The following is an 18,270-nucleotide window of genomic DNA, read 5'->3' on the forward strand; positions in this document are numbered from 1 at the left end:
CAGCAGGATTCTGATCAGGAAATAAAAAGTGTGTATGTATGGGGTACCAACAAAACCCCCAGACCAACTGGACACGAGACATCACAGAAATGAAAGCTTACTGCCAAACAGACTGCATCAGATTTGTAGTGGTCTGGTTGTCCTATGAAGTCGTCACAAAAACAGCATAAGTACCCCAACCATACATTCACAGCATGTAGTAAAGTCAGATGCGCAAAAAAAAAAAAATTTCTTTTCTTTGAGGAGATCATGATGGTTTTTCCATGGTTGGAACTTTAATATTGACCACTTCTCCCAAATTGGAAGGCAGGAGAAAACTCACCCATCCTCTCTCTCGCTCCAGACAAAACTAACTTGATACCTACTTTTGAAGTAAGAGTGTGCGCTTTTCTCTTTTTTTGACGCGAGACGCGCTTATTGTTGTAGGTAAGAGGGTTTTCCTGGGCTGGCAGTCTTTGGCTTATGACGGGGAGGTGTGCATTCGGAGGTGACTGATGAGGTTGCGCTGCTGCGTGAACTTGCCACCGCACAGCTGACATTCGTATGGCTTCTCGCCCGAGTGCACGCGCATGTGCTCCGTCAGCCGGTACTGGCGGGTGAAGCGCATGCCGCACTCCTCGCAGGCGAACGGCTTGAGGCCCAGGTGGCTGCGCATGTGACGCGTCATGGTGCCGCGCTGCGTGAACATCTTGCCGCAGATGTTGCAGGGGAAGGGGCGGGTGAGCCAGTGGGTCTTCTCGTGCTGCCGGAGCGTGGCCGGATCCTTGTAGCTCCGGCTGCACACCGAGCAGCTGAAGCGGCGGGCCTCCCCGCTGACGGCCAGCGCCGCCTGGGACGACAGGTCCTCGGCCTCGGCCTCCTCCTCCTTCTGGTAGGAGTCCTCCTCCTCCTCCTCTTTGATGTACAGCTCCTCCTCGGTGTGCGTCTCCACGTGGGCGTTGAGCTCCTCCGAGCTGGGGAAGCCCTTGCCGCAGGGGATGCACACGTACAGGTTGTCGCCGAGGGCCGGCTCAAAGCCCTCCTGCCGGTAGACGTAGTTGGTGCTGTTGCGGCCGCCGCTCTCGCCCTCGCTGTTGCCGCTCTCCTCGCTCTGGCCGTTCTCCATGCCCTCTTCGTCCTCCTTGCACTGGTAGGAGCCGTCCGGGCCGATGTTGTTGTTCAGCCGCTTGGCCACGCCGTTGGGGAGGGCGGCTCGCTCCGAGTCGTCGGCCTTGTTGGCTTCGCCTCTGACCCGCTGTCGGCTCCGGGCTGCGGAGCGTGAGGGGACCTTGCTGTGTTGGTCCACGTCGGCGGGCGGCTGGCCTTCCTCGCCTTCTCCTCCGCCGTCTCCAAGGTCCATGGGCTCTCCACCGACCAGGCTCTGAGGGTTGGTGGTGTTCTCTTCAAACGAGGCACTGTTGGCTGTGGATTCTGAGGCAGATTGAGGTGATTCTTGGGGGATGCTGCTGGGGCTAACTTCTTCCGTGGCCGTGCTCCCAGACGGGCTTTTCTTGGAGAGGTCCAGGCCCAGCTCCTGGATGCCCACGATGTTGTTGTTGCTGCTGATATTGTTGTTGGTCATGGTGCCGTTGCTTCCGTTCTTACTGGTGGAAGGGCTGAGGGAGTTGGCCGTGGCCCCGATGAACATCTCATCCTCGGACAACTCTTCGTCGTGCTGCCGCTTGGGCTTTTCACTGTCTTTTAACCCTGACATTTGCATCTGAGTGACGGGGGTGGAGGACAGCCTTTGGTTGCGGGAGGTTCGTCCGTTGGTGGGTGTGGTCGGCTTGTTGAGAAGGGACCGTCCAGTGCGCTTCAGCTTCTTCCTACACAGGGCAGCCAGGTCGTGGAGTTGGAGGTAGCTTGCTGCCGTTAGGAGGGCACTGAAATTGTGGTCATTGACCTGGTCTGAGGTCAAAAGCTTGCCGGTGTAAATGAAGTCTAATACCTGCCGAAACACAGACGGGTTGACCATGTCTGTGTCCAGATTTATCAAGTTATCATGGAGGATCAGGGACTTGAAGTAGATGCTGCTGGCTGCCAAGATGTTCTTGTGGGCCCGGAAGAGGGCATTTTCTACAACTATGATCACATCACACAGATAACCTTTGGCTCTTTGTTGGTTTAGCTGCAGCAGCAATTGTTTGGCATGATTTGGCAATTCCATTTCCAGCTTCTTCTTATCTGCACCTACACAACCTGAAGGGGAACAAGAATCGTACAGTTTATTTGTATAAACTATGATTAATATTATCACTGCCTTAAAGTGACTTTTATACAAACTATGAAATGGCATTGGCTAAAATTGGCTTAAAATCACTCAATCAACATCAAGGATGAAGAAAATCAATTTACTCAACCTAATCACAAAAACCTAAACACTTGCAGCTCAGGTTATGTTAAACCCTTATGGAGAAATTTTCACCAAATAGGAAGCTACTGTGACCTTAAAAAATAGAGTGGGGACATTAAAAGAGGGTCAGAAGTCACATGACCCATGACTAATCGCTGCAAAAAATGTAGCTTGAAAAGGCCTTCCACGGCAGCAGGAAAACAACTTTAGACAGACAGTGATCAACCTCGGGACATCAGAGGTGCGTTCAAATTTGGCCAACAGTGGAGAACGTTGGTGTCAACATTCCATTGTAACGGTAATTACATTGTTGCCTTCATCAAGCTCACATCCAGTTTCACTGTATGTTTGCAGAGAACTACCTCTGCAGACTGTTTGCGATTGTTCGCAAACGTTCGCCGAAAACGCACCGCAGGCTAGACCCTTCTTTATAAGTTGAGGAAACTATTACACATTCAAGCGTTAAAAATACTCCTAAGAGAGCAGGCCTATGGGAAACGTGTTAATACACCCAAAGGTTTCAGCTGAAACATTGAAACAAACATTGAGGAGTGACCCATTAAATGGGCTATTCAAACTCATGCAGTTGCCTAGGTTACAATTTAATCAGCACAATTCTATATCTTGTCTAAATGTAAATGCTACAAATACTTCACAATGTTGGGTTACGTCAATTGTTCAGGTACTATGAATACGAAACAAAAAGCTGATGCCATGTGGCAAAGAATGTACCACAGTGATTGAATATTATGAAGGTTCAATACCAAGCAATGTAAATTATCACACATGTTATGGCACACCACCAGAAATCAGATATAGCATCATTGCAAACACATATTTTTTTTTTTTGAGACATTGACAAAAAAGAAAAATCAATACCTTGACACCCATTAAGGTTTAAAAAAAAAAAAAAAAAAAAAAAAAAGGAAACACTTTTTTGGTCCACACCACAATATTGGCATCATGTTGCCCGCTGTATACCAATACACAGCTTAGGGACAATGGAGAGGGGGTAAAGCAGGGAGGGCCGAACATCAATGATCTGCATCTCTCTTTTTACAGGGAGGCAACGGAGCCGTCTTAACGCTCCTGCCAGCGGCTGGAGCTGCCAGCCTCCAGGGTCATTCCCTTTGTTGCGGGGCAGGGGCGTTGGGGGGAGGGAGGCCGGCAGACAACCCAGGCCTCGCTTGCTATGGGGGACCGAGTGCAACCTGAGCTGGTGGTTCACCAAGGGTGTGGTGAGAACAGGTAGGCTAAACCAGCAACCCCCTCTCCTGTTCTCCTTCCCTCCCAGTGCCCAAGCAGGCCCTGGCTTGCAACAGAATCTTTGAAATGCAACAGATAGAGATTTAGCCATTTTGGGTTTGGGGGGTGTGTGGGGTGGTGGTGATGGTATTGGTAGTTGGTTGGTTGGGGCAACGATCCTTCAGAATGCTCCAGAAGAAAAGGTCACATATGGTTCTCTTTTCCCATTTCCATGGTCCAATTTCAGCAAACACCCACAAGCAAAGAAGCTCTCGTGGATATAATCTAGAATATGCTATTCAACCAATTCCTCTGTTGATTTCTCTACTACTGATGGATTATTTAGAGTTATCTTCACCCCATTCGGTATCAAGCTCACAACAGTCGACACAAAACTGACAAAAAAAATCCAGAAACGCTTCAGTGCTGCCCTGCGTAAACCAAGTGGCCGAACTCAAAAGCTCTCAAGAAATCCTAGCAGCAAAAAAAAAAAAAAAGGACAAAGAGAGAAAAAAAAGCAACAGTAGACACCCATTTGCTATCACAGAGCCAGCAGCTTCATTCTAATATCTCGCCCGCTAAATTAGCCTCCTATCAGCTTCAACAGTAAGGGATGAGCAGAGGAGTGGAACTATAAATAACTCAATATGGACTGTGGATGCAAACATTAATACATAATTCTTGAAAGGATTACAGAATTAAACATTATTGGATTTATTTTCCTCTAGACAACCAAATCCAACTAAAATGCCGATCTTGATAAATAAATTCAAACCTAACCCCACACACACACACACACAGTCTTCTGGTATGTCTATACCTTTCATTTAGTATGGATGAGTCAAGATTAGAAACGAGATCCAATTTGAAACCAGCACCCCTATTCTGGCCTAGTAACTGTTTAACAAGAAAAACAAATCTTGGTTTTGACATTTCAGTTAGGTTATACTCATTCAGAAATATCTACAGAAAAAAAAAAATAGATCTATAATGCTGACTAGAAATAACTTACTGAATGTCCACTGATGCCTCATCATTTCATTCACAGTAATTCACTGCATTGCAGGATTCATAAACAAGAGCAGCACAATCTTTTCCTTTGACAGCACAGACACATCCTGAGCCATTGTGAAATAGCAGGATTCGGACAGCCTTGAGAGCAAACTGACTATTCTCTAATCAGAGAGCGAGAAAATGCAGTCATTCACATGTGCAAGCCACCTTTTATGTACCACAAGACACACTGCAATTTGTTCACACGTGCAGTGAGCAACCCAGAACTTGATACCCAAAAACAAACACAATTATTGCATCTAGTACCATACTGGCCAAGACATAGTAGCACTAGTGATATACCTTCACAACCAATGGGCCTGTAACCCACGTATTATATTACCCACGACCATTCAGTGGTATTAGCTTCCTATCAATATCTGATGGCAGTCATGCTACACACACACATACACTCGCGCCATACCTGTACCCACCAGTATAATAGCTTCAGAATACTCCTCAGTGTCGTCTCACACACACAAAAATTCACTTGCCCCCCTTCACCTATGAATTTCTATTCACTGATGCATTCAACGCCGCTAGGATGGTGGGCGTGATAATATCGCTGGGTAAAGTATTTTTAGCTTTGGTCCACAATAGTATCGTATAAGGATTGGTGAGATAGTGGCCCACATCTGTTTGCTAAATGTTGATATCTCAAGAAAGCCTCACTCCCTACCAAACGCAGACCCGGGAGACGTTTGAGATGTGAAATTATCTGAGACTTGCATGCAACGGGTTGATAAGACACTGCTGGGTCTTTTATTGGCTTAGACATTTCTTAACCTCCACCCCAAACAAAAAAAGCTACCTTTCGAAAAAAGGCAGACGGGGCCATCTCAGAAATGAAACAGTCCTAATCATTAAGAGGTGTCGTCTGGAGGCAGCAAAGCACAGGGTAAGCAGAAGCGGCCTGGTAAGGAGCATGATTAACCCCGTAAACAAGCTTATCCGGTGTCGCATACCCTCTGGGGCCTGCTATTACTGTTTAAATGCAAACTACCCACAACTAGGAGAGTCGTGCAACTGTGGAGAAAGACAGTGCAAGTACTTCAATATGAGAAAGTGCAAGTACTTCAATATGGAAAAGAAAAGAAAGCTGACCGGTCCAAGTGGAAAAGTGACTGACAACAAAACGCTTGTCATCAATCATCAATAGCAGTTTCACACATCTTACGTCCACACACAAAATAAATGTTTAATCTTGCACACGTTGTTTCTGACCCAAAGCCCGATTGTCTTACTTTAATGTAATCGAAAATGTGTTGCTGTAACAGCCCGAGGTCCAGATAAGACAGAATCACTTATCAATATATCCTCGCCCACCCATTAGCCCAAAGGGAATCAGACGAAGTCCTACCCTCAAGCAGTATACGGGTCTAAAGTTCAGAAGCACTCACTATACGGTTAAGATAGGGAGCCCTCAGAAATACCATACCAAAAAGTAAACAACTCTGGTTTCAGGTCTTTGGGTTTGAGGCTCTCACTGCAAATTAAAACAGACACTGGTTTCTTCTGCTCATTGTCTGTTTCGCAAAAGGCAAATACATTTAATAAACATTTTTTTTTTTTTTTTGCTTTAAAAAACTTGCGGTTACACACAAATCCATTCTGTTACAAAAACTCAGTGGTAGCATTGCAAGTATTACACTACTGCCAAGAGCATTTGGAGGAAGGGACACGTCTCTGAAAAAATGACATACATGCAACCTGGTGCAATGAATGAATCAGTAATCCATAAGGATCACTCCCCATTAAAACATTATTGTACAACTATATTTTTTAAAACAAGAAAGGCGTTACTACCTGAATACTCCCTTTTAAACCTGTAACTAGCTACTTGACATAATAGATCCAGGAGAAAAAAAGGAACTTCCTTCTCCACTCAGTAAGCATCACATGGAATGGCTGCACTCATTGTGACAGCTTTCATTAACTGCAGTATTTCACAACAAACATGCAAAGTATGCGTGGCGAGACAGGTTATAGGCTAGATTCTCCCTTGGAGCAGACTAGTGCTGCCTCATCTTAAGGTTCTACCCTCATCAAGCTGGTATAAAAAGAAATAATCAGAGTTATGCAAACAGTTTTCCCTCTCTGAAACTACCTCCTTGTGCATGAAGCTGAAGGGACCATCTCTGCACCAGCCTAGCCCCCCTCACCTCCCACCTACCCCCACACACAGTCCAACACCAAAAACATCTGCAAAATATGGTAGATACCAAACTGGTTTAATAGCTCAGATCTTGCAAAACAGAATGATATGGTTGACTGGACATAGTACCTTTTTCCAAGAACTGCCTAAACTCAAAGCAAAGTAATCATGCACGTAGGCTGAAGTGAACGATGATAATACAAACATTTAAGCTGCAAATAGGCTGATTCATTGTTTAATTTAAATGAATCAATGCTATCTTCTCTGGTTGAAACTATCTGGAGACCGTTTCATTAATATAGATTACGACACCACCAGTAAATACCCACTAACTCAAACAGCACTGTAATTTAAATCAGAACAAGAAGGCGTTCACTGATTTCTTCTATACACGTACCGATAAAATGCAAGAGAAAATGTGGCATTCGATCTCAATGCAAACAAAAACACTGTAATACACCAGCACCCCTCCCCCTTCATTAAAATGGATGAGATTAAAATTGGATTCGTTTGGGAAAACCACCCAATCTTTTTGTTAAATTAACAGGTATAGCGTCTCATGAGCGTACAAAACAGTTTAAATACTTTAGCCGCTGCATAATTAACTAAATTACGCATCCAACCAAACAGCATTGGTTAATGTAGCTAGATTGCGGTAACTACAAAAAAATATGACAAAACATACAGAAATAGGAAATGTCTCCGCAATGCCAACTAGGTACATCTCGCAGTGATCTTTTCATCTCGAGATCGATTTGTTTAAACTATGTGTAAAGATTGTAGCTGATGTGATACAAAATGTGACAGCACGCGTCCTGGATTAATTTGCAATCAGCTGTGGTAACACTAAAAGCGTGTCCTACGTGGCCAATCTGCTCAATATGGCATATGACAGTACTATAAAGTGTCAACACAAATAAAATAAACCTGAGAACACGGTCTTACCCCACCAAGAAATCAAATTTAATTAGCTCGCTAACGATGTAACCAAAGTTAGATAGCCTAACATCATTAAAAAACAGTACAGTCTACGAATATATAATAAACTAGCTTGCAGCAAACGGATAATCAATAGCAGCACAAAGCATGAAATATCTGTAAGTAATTGTTTTTCTTCTCTTCTCAAAAACAAGACACACCGTATTGCTGTGATGACGCGGACCCAGGTTTATCTGAGCCCATTAGCTGGTTGCTTCGCGTTTAGAGAATGTTGCTAGATAAAATAGATGGATTATAATATTAAGGGTCAATGACGAATTAAACTCCAACGAAGTTATTTACTCAAGGGGAGAAAACAAAACCGGACACGTCGACGGTCATATTTCTCTCGACAGCACGACGACTAAAGCCAGGCAGAACGTATGGCGAATATTGCACAGGCACTGGCAGGCTGGTAGCGCTGGCGCTGCACTCGAGCTCCAAGCTTTGAACAAGAGAAGACCCTGTGGGCACGCGATAAGAGGCAAACGTTTGAGGAATCTGGACTCGCTTTCAGCGCAGATTGAAATCAAACACACAACCAAACTTGTCAAGCATTTTGATTTTCTTTTTAAAACACTAAGTTGCAAGAATTCCAATGAAATAGATACCTTAATACATCGAAAGAAGGTCTTCAAATAGCCATCCTGTTTTCTCATCTCACAGCCTTCCCAGCGCCATCTTGCAAGCTTGTGACGTTGAAACCCTCACCCCTGACCCAAATTTGAATAAAAGCCAGAAGAGAGGGGGCGATAGGAGAAATACCTCTGCCAGCTCAGTCACTGATTTGATTAGGCGTCGGAGGCCTACGTTTAGCAAAATTTGCAAATGTCGTTTTGCCCCAAGTGTTGCCAAATGCAGGTGTTATCTAGCCACCCAATAGCGTAACAATCACCAGCAATTACATGTGTGCGTAATATCTTTTAAGTGAAACCGTAGGCCAATACTAGCCTAACATATAGCCACTTTAATACCATTCACAAACCATTGATGGTATGCAGGTAACTCAATACAGGTTCGGCCAGTTGCATGTTTAACCCAAAACTCGGCTACTTTTCATAAGACCTAATACAACAGCAGCAGTATTTTGCTTATTCCCCATAATTTGCCCAGCCAGAACATGAAGTAGGCCTAGGCTAACTGGTTATCAATGTAATGTGAGGATTAATGCCGAACTAAAATGTAAATTAGACATCGCTTTTTTATAAACATTTCTTCGACATACTTTGTTCAGACTGGCATAGGTAAAGGGTCTAGGCCTACGTTGTCTTCATTTTTGTAAACTTCACCATCATAGCCATATTAGCCTATATCCCAAAAGAAAAAAAAACATTTCTTTACTTTATGTTTTAAAAGTTTAAAACTTTATTTTCCTTTGCCTATCTGCCTACGTCACCTAGATGCATGCGCTATCAACCTTGAAGATGATAGTCCTCCAGAAGTGGTACCATTAGAATACACCAAACACAAACTATAACGCCCCTTGGTGGATGCAAGGTGAATAGGTCGCGATAAGACCTATGGATAAGACGGACGCTGGTTGCAGCGCATCTTCTGTGTTTGTTGGCTATTTGGCAACTACCGCTTGCTGCGTCTAGCATTTTGGCAGACTTGAACAAGTCCAACTTACACCATAGTGCACCTCGCGTTTTACTCTACGCCCTGTCTGATCGCGCCCATATTGATATTTAGGGATGCCCAGGATCATCCCTGAATATCAATAGGCCGTCTGAGAGCTGCCCAGAACTTGTTGGCCAATTTTCTGAGTTATGTTTAGATATAGCCTACATCTTCAGCAATTAAAAGTAGCTAACACGGCAAGGGCTACGTTGAACGTTGTTTTCATTACAACACATTAGTTAAATAATCTATGAAATTGTAGCCTAATGTTTCAAGACAGTCTAAGCAATATGGTAGCCTATTCAAACAATATATATTAATATAAGTAGTCTTATATGTTACCTTAAATGCTGAAAGAAATAAGGACAGAAAGAAGGAGATTATTTTGCTGGAATGGGACAAAATACAGGGTCACTCCTCACAACAGGTAGCCTAAATCAGCTGTTTTTCATCGAGTCTGCATTAAGGTGGCCAGGTATTTTTAGTAAATTCTGTAGTTGTATAAATATGCAATTACAGATTTTCATATGACAATCATATACTAATGAGTATGAATGAATAAGGTATGGAGGCAAAGGCTACTAGCTGGCCTGATGGATTTCGCTGTGTATTGTGGGAGTACGCAGTAAATCCAAGATGGCGGCAAGCAGAAGGCTGCACAAGGTAAATCTCTTGATCAGTTATGGATAATATAAACGCTTGTTACGTTCAGATACAAACAACGACGGTAACAGTGGAACAACAATGTTGGTTAAAGTTTAATCCTCTAAAGTTGTATACAATCTACCTCTAACTGTTGTAAATTTAGTGAAAACGTTTATGATGAAACAATCAAGCTAGTTAGCTAACATTTGCTAACGCAACTTCCTAACTAGCTAGCTAGCAAGAAGGCTAAGGTTTGGTTAGCTGACTGTTTGCCAGGGCTTGTTTCTGTAGCCGGTAACCGGTATATCACAAGGCCAGTATGAGGAAACAGGAAATTTGTATGAGGTGTGACGTTTCTTTAGGGAGATATTGTATTAGTTGCACTTTGTCCCTACACTCTGAAATGATATGTAGCTAGCTACATTCTTCACAAGCCATGAAATGACAAGCTTTGTTTGTCAGACATCGCCCTGCGGTTGAGCAGTTTAGCGGTGTTGTTAGCTAGTTCGCTAGCATCAACTTAAGCAGCGGTTGGTCCTGTTGCCGGACATGCCGGTACAACCCCTTATGTCGTTATCAGAGATCTATGTGTAATGGAAACGTAAGACAAAGTTGATTTTGTGGCGCTCACATTCCAGTTTACCTACTGTTCCTGTATCCCTTAACCATCGTTAGCTTGCCAAGCTAACTACAAAGTTGACAAAACGAAACCATTTGAAGCTCATCTAAGCGAATGTGAAATCTCTATAAACGTTTTAGACGTCACACCCAGTTACATGTTTTGCCGCGTCACGTTCATGACCCTTTCAAAGCAAATCAGGTTGTTTTGTTATCCTCCTGGTATCTAGCTAACGCAATGTCTATGAAGATGATCAGTTTCTTAGCCAACTCTGTTGTAATGTAACCGGCAGCCATTGAGGCAATTAATGTAGCCGAAATCCGAAGTTGTTGAATGGACCAGGGCGACACATAATGTTGCTTGACGTAGGCCTTCCCACGAACAAATGTGCCTTTAGTAGTTAGTTGCATTATTGTTTTTGATGAACCAGAGTTAATGATGGTTTGTCTTAAAATGTTTTTTGAAGGAAGATATTGACTAATTAAATTTTAATGGATTGGCTGCAAGTTAGGCCTAATGACTAATCCAGTTAACTCTATCAGCCAATATAAATAATTGGGAATGGTTCATCTACTTAAATGTTTGATAAGTTTATTGACTTGAATACCCAGATTTAGTAATGTCCTACAATAGAAGTTGTAAATGATATCTACACTAATGGGTGAATAATCATCTTGCTCACTTGTTTGACAGGAACTTGACGAAATTCGCAAGTCTGGAATGAAAAACTTCCGCAACATCCAAGTTGATGAATCAAACATTTTGACTTGGCAAGGTCTCATTGTTCCAGTAAGTGCATGTTTAAACATGTTTACTAGCTGTTAGTGTTCTAAATATTGGACACAATTGATACAGTTAATCTTTTGATCTATACTCTACTAACCCCTTTCCATATGACATGATTTATATTCTTTTGTTGAAGGACAACCCCCCATATGACAAAGGAGCATTCCGGATCGAGATAATATTCCCTGCAGAATATCCCTTCAAACCGCCGAAAATCACATTCAAAACAAAGATTTACCACCCCAACATCGATGAGAAGGGACAGGTGTGCCTGCCAGTAATAAGTCCCGAAAACTGGAAACCAGCCACCAAAACTGACCAAGGTACTGCAATTATTATTCTTTGCACTTTTCTATATTATGTTAATATTGCATATTAAAAGGAAAGGTTATAGGCAGTTAGATACAACTAGAGATGGGTTGTCATTTCACACACATTTTATTTGTGAAGATTACATGCCTTACGAAAAGTGTAAAAGACGTCATATTGTAAAAGACGTCATAGTTTTCAGTTGCTGGGATTTTGAGGAGGGAAAATCCTTTCTGGACATACTTTGTGTGTCCCTCCATGTTCTGTTGTTATTGTCAGATTCCGCCGTTGGTTGGTTTCTAAAATCAGGTGACTGTGTGAAGCGGGCAGCAATGCCTCATCTAAACAGGCCCAAGAGCAGGTGCACATTTCATACACATGTAATTTCATACAAATGTACATTTACATTTATTCATCTAGCTTTTTACACTTTTATCCAAACCAACTTATTACGTCAATTATATTACACCATGTCCTAACAGGACGCGATGCGAGCGAACATTAGTAATAAAAATCTGTTTAATTACATTGTTTTCATTTGGAGTGTCCTGACTGCAAGCGATGTGAGCAGCGCGATATAACGCAATGTTTTGACAGAACTTTTGTCGGACGCCCGGTTTCTATTTTCTCTCTGTCGCTCACGTTGATCTGCTATTTTGAATGAGAGATATGAGGCAATAGAAGGGCATATTTAATTAATTCAGTGTAGACAGACATACAAGACAGTCACTCGCTCGGATCCTATTAGGACGTGGTGCTTTGCTTGAGGGCACAATGGTGGAAGCTAGGAATTTAACTTATATGGCTACTGCATGCTAGCCCAGCTCGTTAGCCACTACGCTGCCACCGTCCCATGTATACATTCCTAAAATTTAAAATATATGTTGCACAAGATGACTAGATTTAATATTGATGATAGTAATAATACATTTTATTTTAAAGTCTGCAATGTATTCACAGTGCCTGATAATGGAGAAGTGAATTTCAGAGCTTACGGGAGTGAGTGGTCTTTCTCCTATGGTGTTGGGGTTCATGTTTGGTATTCGAGTAGACCTGCGGAGGAGGGTTGCAGTGACTGGGGTGTAATTTTCCAACAGGCCAGTGAGGTGGGCTGGAGCATTATTATGTTGGGCCTATATCAGAATCAGCTGTATTGGTCAGGTTTGCGTAAACAATCAAGGAATTTGACTCCGGTTAATCTTTATGTGTTATGTGGGCAGCAGGATTTTAAATTGGACTCTTGTGAATTTAGAGCAATTAATATCTGTACATTTCACCCATCCATGTGCTATTCAAGTTCAAGACATCCAAGTGATTCTTTGGCGCACCAAGATGATCCAGTGGTGGTAAATAACCAGAACTTGCCTCTGATTTAATTTTCTCTTGTCCTCCATAGTGATCCAGTCTCTGATTGCACTGGTCAATGACCCCCAGCCAGAACATCCCCTCAGGGCGGACCTTGCAGAGGAGTACTCAAAGGACCGGAAAAAATTCTTTAAGAATGCCGAGGAGTTTACAAAGAAACATGGCGAGAAGAGGCCTATGGACTAACAATGCAGCAGTTTCACTCCTCACTGTATAACATCCCTTCCACTACCACCACCACCACCACCACACTCACTCCCCGAACCCCCACGCCCCAAAACAACCCCTCATCCACCCCACGACACCACCCGTTCTCTCATCTCACTCAGAATACTCAGCTGTTAAGCAGCAGCAGCCTGGAGCCTTGCCCATCACCTTTCCACTTCCTGTTAAAGGCCCCTCTATCCCAACAGGTGTCCACCAATCTTAGCAGGATTCACTTCTCAGCATTAGCTTGTTTGCCGTTTCCGACTTTACACTGATTTCTTAAATGAAATAAAGAGGAAAAATATCTCCAACTGTAGGGCCGCTGTAGAAAGCTTAGGTCTTGAGAGGAAATGTTAAAAGGAAAAAAAAAATGGGGGCAGTGGTGGTTCACTTTAAATAGTTCTTTTGCTCAGAATAGTGTACTTTGTTCTCCGTCTTTCTTTTTCTCTCTCTCTCTCTCTCTCTCCTCTCCCCTCTCCCTCTCTTTCACTCTCTCTACCCTTCTTCTGTCTCTCTCTTTCTCTCACACACATACATGCACTGGGCAGAGAGCTTTGACTGTTTTTCGAGCGGGAATCCCGTGGTGAGGTAATGTTAAAAAAAAAAAAGTTCCTTTCTTTTCTTTCTCTCACTCTGTCCGGACCCACCAATCTTTTGTGAAAACTGAAATCCAGTGATTACGTTGCAGACACCCACCGTCATGGCAAAGCGTTGATGGGTGTCATAAAGGTTTCTTTTATATTTCTTTTTATTTTCAGATTTCTTTTCATTTATGTTTTGGCCTAGGTTGCACTGTACTATGTGGAACTGTGTGTTATGTTCTCCATAACTTCAGTTTGTAAAGCAATGATTATTCAAAAATACAGTGTAATCACTGTTACTGATACAATGTTTAAGATAAAAAAAAATAAGAAAGAAAAACAAAATACATTTGTGAGTGTGATTATATATATAACACAAGACATTGTAGGATTTCCCCTATGTGCCTACCCTGTTGTATTTATTGTTACTGTAGTTGGAGTGTCTAACATCATGCTTACCTTTCCTCTCCGTTTAGGCAGTTTAGAGTCTGCCAGATACGTGAATTATTTCCTTAAAAAAAAAAAAAAAGATCTAATGGAGGAAAAGGGGCCGAGGCTTACCTATACTGCTGAATCAATAGTCTTACTGTGGCAGTTCCTGTTTTTATCTTTAATGTTAGTCACATGTACAGATAACTTTCAAAGTACAGTCATCAAACACTGCCGGGGCATTTCATAAAACTAATTTGAACTTCATAGCAGGTCGTGTCTGATGTATATGAGTTTTTTTAACATTAGTTATTAAATATTTATTAGAGTACTGTTCCCTTGGGGACAAATACATAGAAGAAAATGTGTGAATATGAACACAGTCATTGGGAGAAGTTAGGGAAACACCGAGATGTTTGTGACCAGAGATAATTTGTGGTAACCTAGTTGCAGTTTCAGATCGGTGTTCAACATACTGCAAAATGACAGGATGCAGTCTTATAGAATACTAATATTTTGACACGATTCTCAGACAAGCCAACAGTAAGAAATTGTTTGTTAGCTGTCACAAAGAGGTGACTTGACCTTTCATTTAACAGCAATATTTATCAAACTAACCCAGTAAACCAGACCAATGCATGAGCACTAAATTAACAATCCATACTTATAAAAAGGGAGGAAATATAAATTTTGTTTGACCGAATGAAGAATTGGGACGAGGCAATTGTGGAAAAGACACACATACACACGTGCTGTACATACATGTCGTAATGAGAGGGATTGAGATCATAAGTGTTTTGGCCTCAAATGACCTTAAGAGGTCTCCCTCTGTCACACGCTGTCCTGTGAAGCTGTCCGTAGAAATGCTGTGTGGTTCACTCAAAGAGTCAAACACCAATATTACCTCAATCTGCTGGTCAGCACAGACCAAAAGCTGCCTCCTCTAGCTGTGTGCATTGCGCGTGACCATGGACCTCAGCAAAAGGGAAAGATCGAAACGCCCAGAGGACAATATGGTCAAATAATAAAATTACTCATACCAGACGTGAGTCATTGAGTTTGTCTGTGCCATCTTGCACTGCTGAGATTTCCTCATTGCCTACACTTTGGCAGCTCACTAAGGTTATGCTCCAGATAAAGAATGTTATTCAATGTACAGCAACATAGCAACATTTTTGAACAGTAGTTTTTTGCTTGGATAGCTTGTTCTCTTCAACAAAGCCTTCAGTGCGACTATGAATACCAGTGGTTTAAAGAACTTTTATCCTAATGTGATTGTCAGTGTGGTCAAAGAACCCATACCAAATTTTTTTCTGAAGAGCATACCAAGCAATCCATACGTATTTTAACACTGACACATTGAGTCGGTAAAACCTGTTTGGTGGGGCACAAAACTAGTACCAGCTGGTTTTCTGGGTAGAGTTTGTTTTGTGGGAAAGGTTGTTTTGAACACAGAGACAATTAATATAACTAAATTAGAGATCATTACTACAGTGTACACGAAGCACTGAGACCGTGGCCTAAACAGGTCATGAAAACATATCTCTTGGCTTGTCCAAGCAAGCAATGAGAGAAACAGCTTAAACTAGTAAACTACCAAGGGCATCATAAACAGCCTTAGTTCAAGCCTGACATTTTAATGCATATTTTTTGGGAGATTCATTGTTTCATGTACTTGATTTCATAACCAAAACAACATAAGGAATCATCTCCACTGACTAAATTATATAGGTCTGATCATCATGATGCTTTTGGTTAAGTTGTGAGGTTATGGCGATGGCTTCTTCACATTTCCTGCAAGAACCCGAGGGCCTTTTTTTCACTGATGCAAAATGTGCCAATTTTAATCTTGAAGTTTTGTCTTTCAACAGAAATGTGTAAGACCTTCCTTTTATGGGATTTACATACAAACCATGACTCTACTCACAAAAGCAATAAAAGGGGAAAATATCCAAGGGAGTGAACACTTGTTAAAGGCACTATCTGTGTTTATTTGTGCTCTTGACTACCACAAGATGGCAGAGTTCACTGTACTGGCACAGAGCCTGTGTCCTGGATGGTAATTCAGAGGAGCATGAAGAAGGGATTTTAGCTGCATATGGCCTCGTTACACCAAAAAAGCTTTGACAAAATTTGGGAAAGATTCTTGAAAAGATGTCTAGTCTTTTGAGTGGGGGGCATTAGTTAAAAACTCCAGTCATGAATGGATGGTGAGAAAGACCGACATACATATCTTTATCCAAAGTGACTTACAGATGTCAATTACAGGGACAGTCTCTCTGGAGCAACTCAGGGTTAACTGGTTCAAGGGCACCACAGTAGCAGCTGGGACACAAACCCACAACTTGCTAGCCAAGTTCCTCAGCCACTACACTACTGCCCACCACTTACTTCAAACATGGTGAAACCCTGTATGCTGTTGCCTTGATATATAGAGTGTTCATTCTATGTGGAGTTGAAAAGGATAGGGTACTTCCATGCTACACGACTTTACAATCAGATGGTTCTCTCGTGCCAGTGGTCCAGGAGCTCTAAAAATACTACCCGGTTTTGGTTTCAGGTGATCGATGCGCAAACTGCAAACATGCACACACTCACACACAGTGCCAATATATCAGCCACTGTCACTGCCCCACCCTGCTCCAGGTTGCTTTAGATACACACTAACCCAATCTCTCCAACCATCTCTAATTCAGTATACAACCATCTCTAATTCAGTATACTTTCACATATAGGGCACTTTAGTAGTTAGTTTTAACCCAATATCCATATTAACTTTATTTTTTCTACAATGACATTTGATAAAGCAAGTACTATATCAGGGCTGCAACAAATCTCTACAGGAGTGTCAATATGCAAGAAGTCTTTCTGCTCCTCAAATGTAGTTTTGTTTTGTGTGTAGTTTCAGAAGGGATATGACCATAGCTAACTACAATAAAAGGAAATGACTGTCTTCTCCTAATGAAAACAAATACAATAAAAGGAAATGACTGCCTTCTCTTGGCGAAAACAAATACAAAACCGCCCTCTAATGAAAAAAAACTAAACAACATGTCACATGTCACATGTCACAAATATCAGTGGCAAGTGAATTATTTAAATTAAGGAAATGATGCTGGACACCGCCTAAGACATTTGTCACAATTGTCATTGTGCTTTCGTCTAGAAGTGAGGGGCATGGAACTCCCAGCGGGTGGCGCACTGAATTCAACACATCAATTCACCCAGTGTTATTTCAGGGTCAGCAAGTTTGCTTGTGTAGAAGTGGGCCTGCCCCAATGGTCCTGCTCATCTCTCTCTCCCAGGGCTTTGATGACTGTTGCCGCATTTAAGCCCATTATGGACCCTTTCAACAATAAAAACAAAAACAATGCTTGAACGTTCTATTTGGGCCCCAATCTACTTCCTCTGCATTAAGATAACATATGGAATGTTAAAAAGGAAGTCTTGTGGGGCCAACTATGATGCTGATAATGGAACTCTCTTGAAAGGGTCCATAGGCTGTGGGGCCCAGTGTGGGCTATAGAGGGACTGCACTGTGCCTTGTTGGTGGCTGACTATAGGCTTGAGTGACACTAAGAGGCTGGCACTGGCTTTCCATGTTGTGATAGCCGTGCCCCTGGAAAAACATTTCTGATGTCATGTGTTCTATATGTGTTTTATTCCTCGTAGCACTGCCAAACTATACCTGACTATAACAACTATAACTGACACTTGTCTGTGGAAGTTGAATTAACTTGTCCTTACCGCATTCTACCATGATTGTTTCCCTCGTGGGGGAGTTGTTTCCAATACATTGCTTTTATTATTCGTTTCAAGATTGTAGACAAAATGTGTTGAAAATAGAACAACTTCTGTTGTTTTTTAACACATCTCTATCAGATAGGGACAACACCGTTTGTGTTGTTTCCAACACACTGCTTTTGTTATTCGTTTCAAGATTATA

The 18,270-nt window shown here is 42.2% G+C and overlaps 2 protein-coding genes across 3 annotated transcripts; one reads left to right on the forward strand and one right to left on the reverse strand.

Annotated features, from left to right (window-relative positions):
- Positions 1-233: 233 nt before the first annotated feature.
- On the reverse strand, positions 234-8,452 carry hic2 (hypermethylated in cancer 2). Of its 2 annotated transcripts, none has more exons than XM_048234936.1 (2): positions 8,375-8,452; positions 234-2,178 (listed from the first exon to the last, which is right to left on the reverse strand). In XM_048234936.1, the coding sequence occupies exon 2, from the start codon at positions 2,144-2,146 to the stop codon at positions 461-463; it is 1,686 nt and encodes a 561-aa protein (XP_048090893.1). In that variant the 5' UTR covers positions 2,147-2,178; positions 8,375-8,452; the 3' UTR covers positions 234-460. The 2 variants fall into 2 exon arrangements, with proteins under 2 accessions (XP_048090893.1, XP_048090892.1); XM_048234935.1 differs by lacking the exon at positions 8,375-8,452 and adding an exon at positions 7,925-8,021.
- A 1,509-nt stretch (positions 8,453-9,961) lies between these two features.
- Positions 9,962-14,236, forward strand: ube2l3a (ubiquitin-conjugating enzyme E2L 3a). The gene is made up of 4 exons (XM_048235443.1): positions 9,962-10,046; positions 11,341-11,436; positions 11,570-11,756; positions 13,139-14,236. Exons 1-4 carry the CDS (start codon positions 10,020-10,022, stop codon positions 13,291-13,293), a joined length of 465 nt encoding a protein of 154 aa, XP_048091400.1. The 5' UTR covers positions 9,962-10,019; the 3' UTR covers positions 13,294-14,236.
- The last annotated feature ends 4,034 nt before the right edge of the window (positions 14,237-18,270 follow it).

This window comes from Alosa alosa, chromosome 23, assembly GCF_017589495.1.
Source record: "Alosa alosa isolate M-15738 ecotype Scorff River chromosome 23, AALO_Geno_1.1, whole genome shotgun sequence".
NCBI lineage: Eukaryota > Metazoa > Chordata > Actinopteri > Clupeiformes > Clupeidae > Alosa > Alosa alosa.

Bases quoted from the DNA above. Each gene is read 5' to 3' on its own strand.
- ube2l3a (XM_048235443.1), top strand. From the start codon at position 10,020: ATGGCGGCAAGCAGAAGGCTGCACAAG. The intron at 10,047-11,340 runs GTAAATCTCTTG...CTTGTTTGACAG, and splicing joins CAAGCAGAAGGCTGCACAAG to GAACTTGACGAAATTCGCAA. The intron at 11,437-11,569 runs GTAAGTGCATGT...CTTTTGTTGAAG, and splicing joins GGCAAGGTCTCATTGTTCCA to GACAACCCCCCATATGACAA.
- hic2 (XM_048234935.1), bottom strand. From the start codon at position 7,967: ATGGGCTCAGATAAACCTGGGTCCGCGTCATCACAGCAATACG. The intron at 2,179-7,924 runs GTGTGTCTTGTT...GTTCCCCTTCAG, and splicing joins CGCGTCATCACAGCAATACG to GTTGTGTAGGTGCAGATAAG.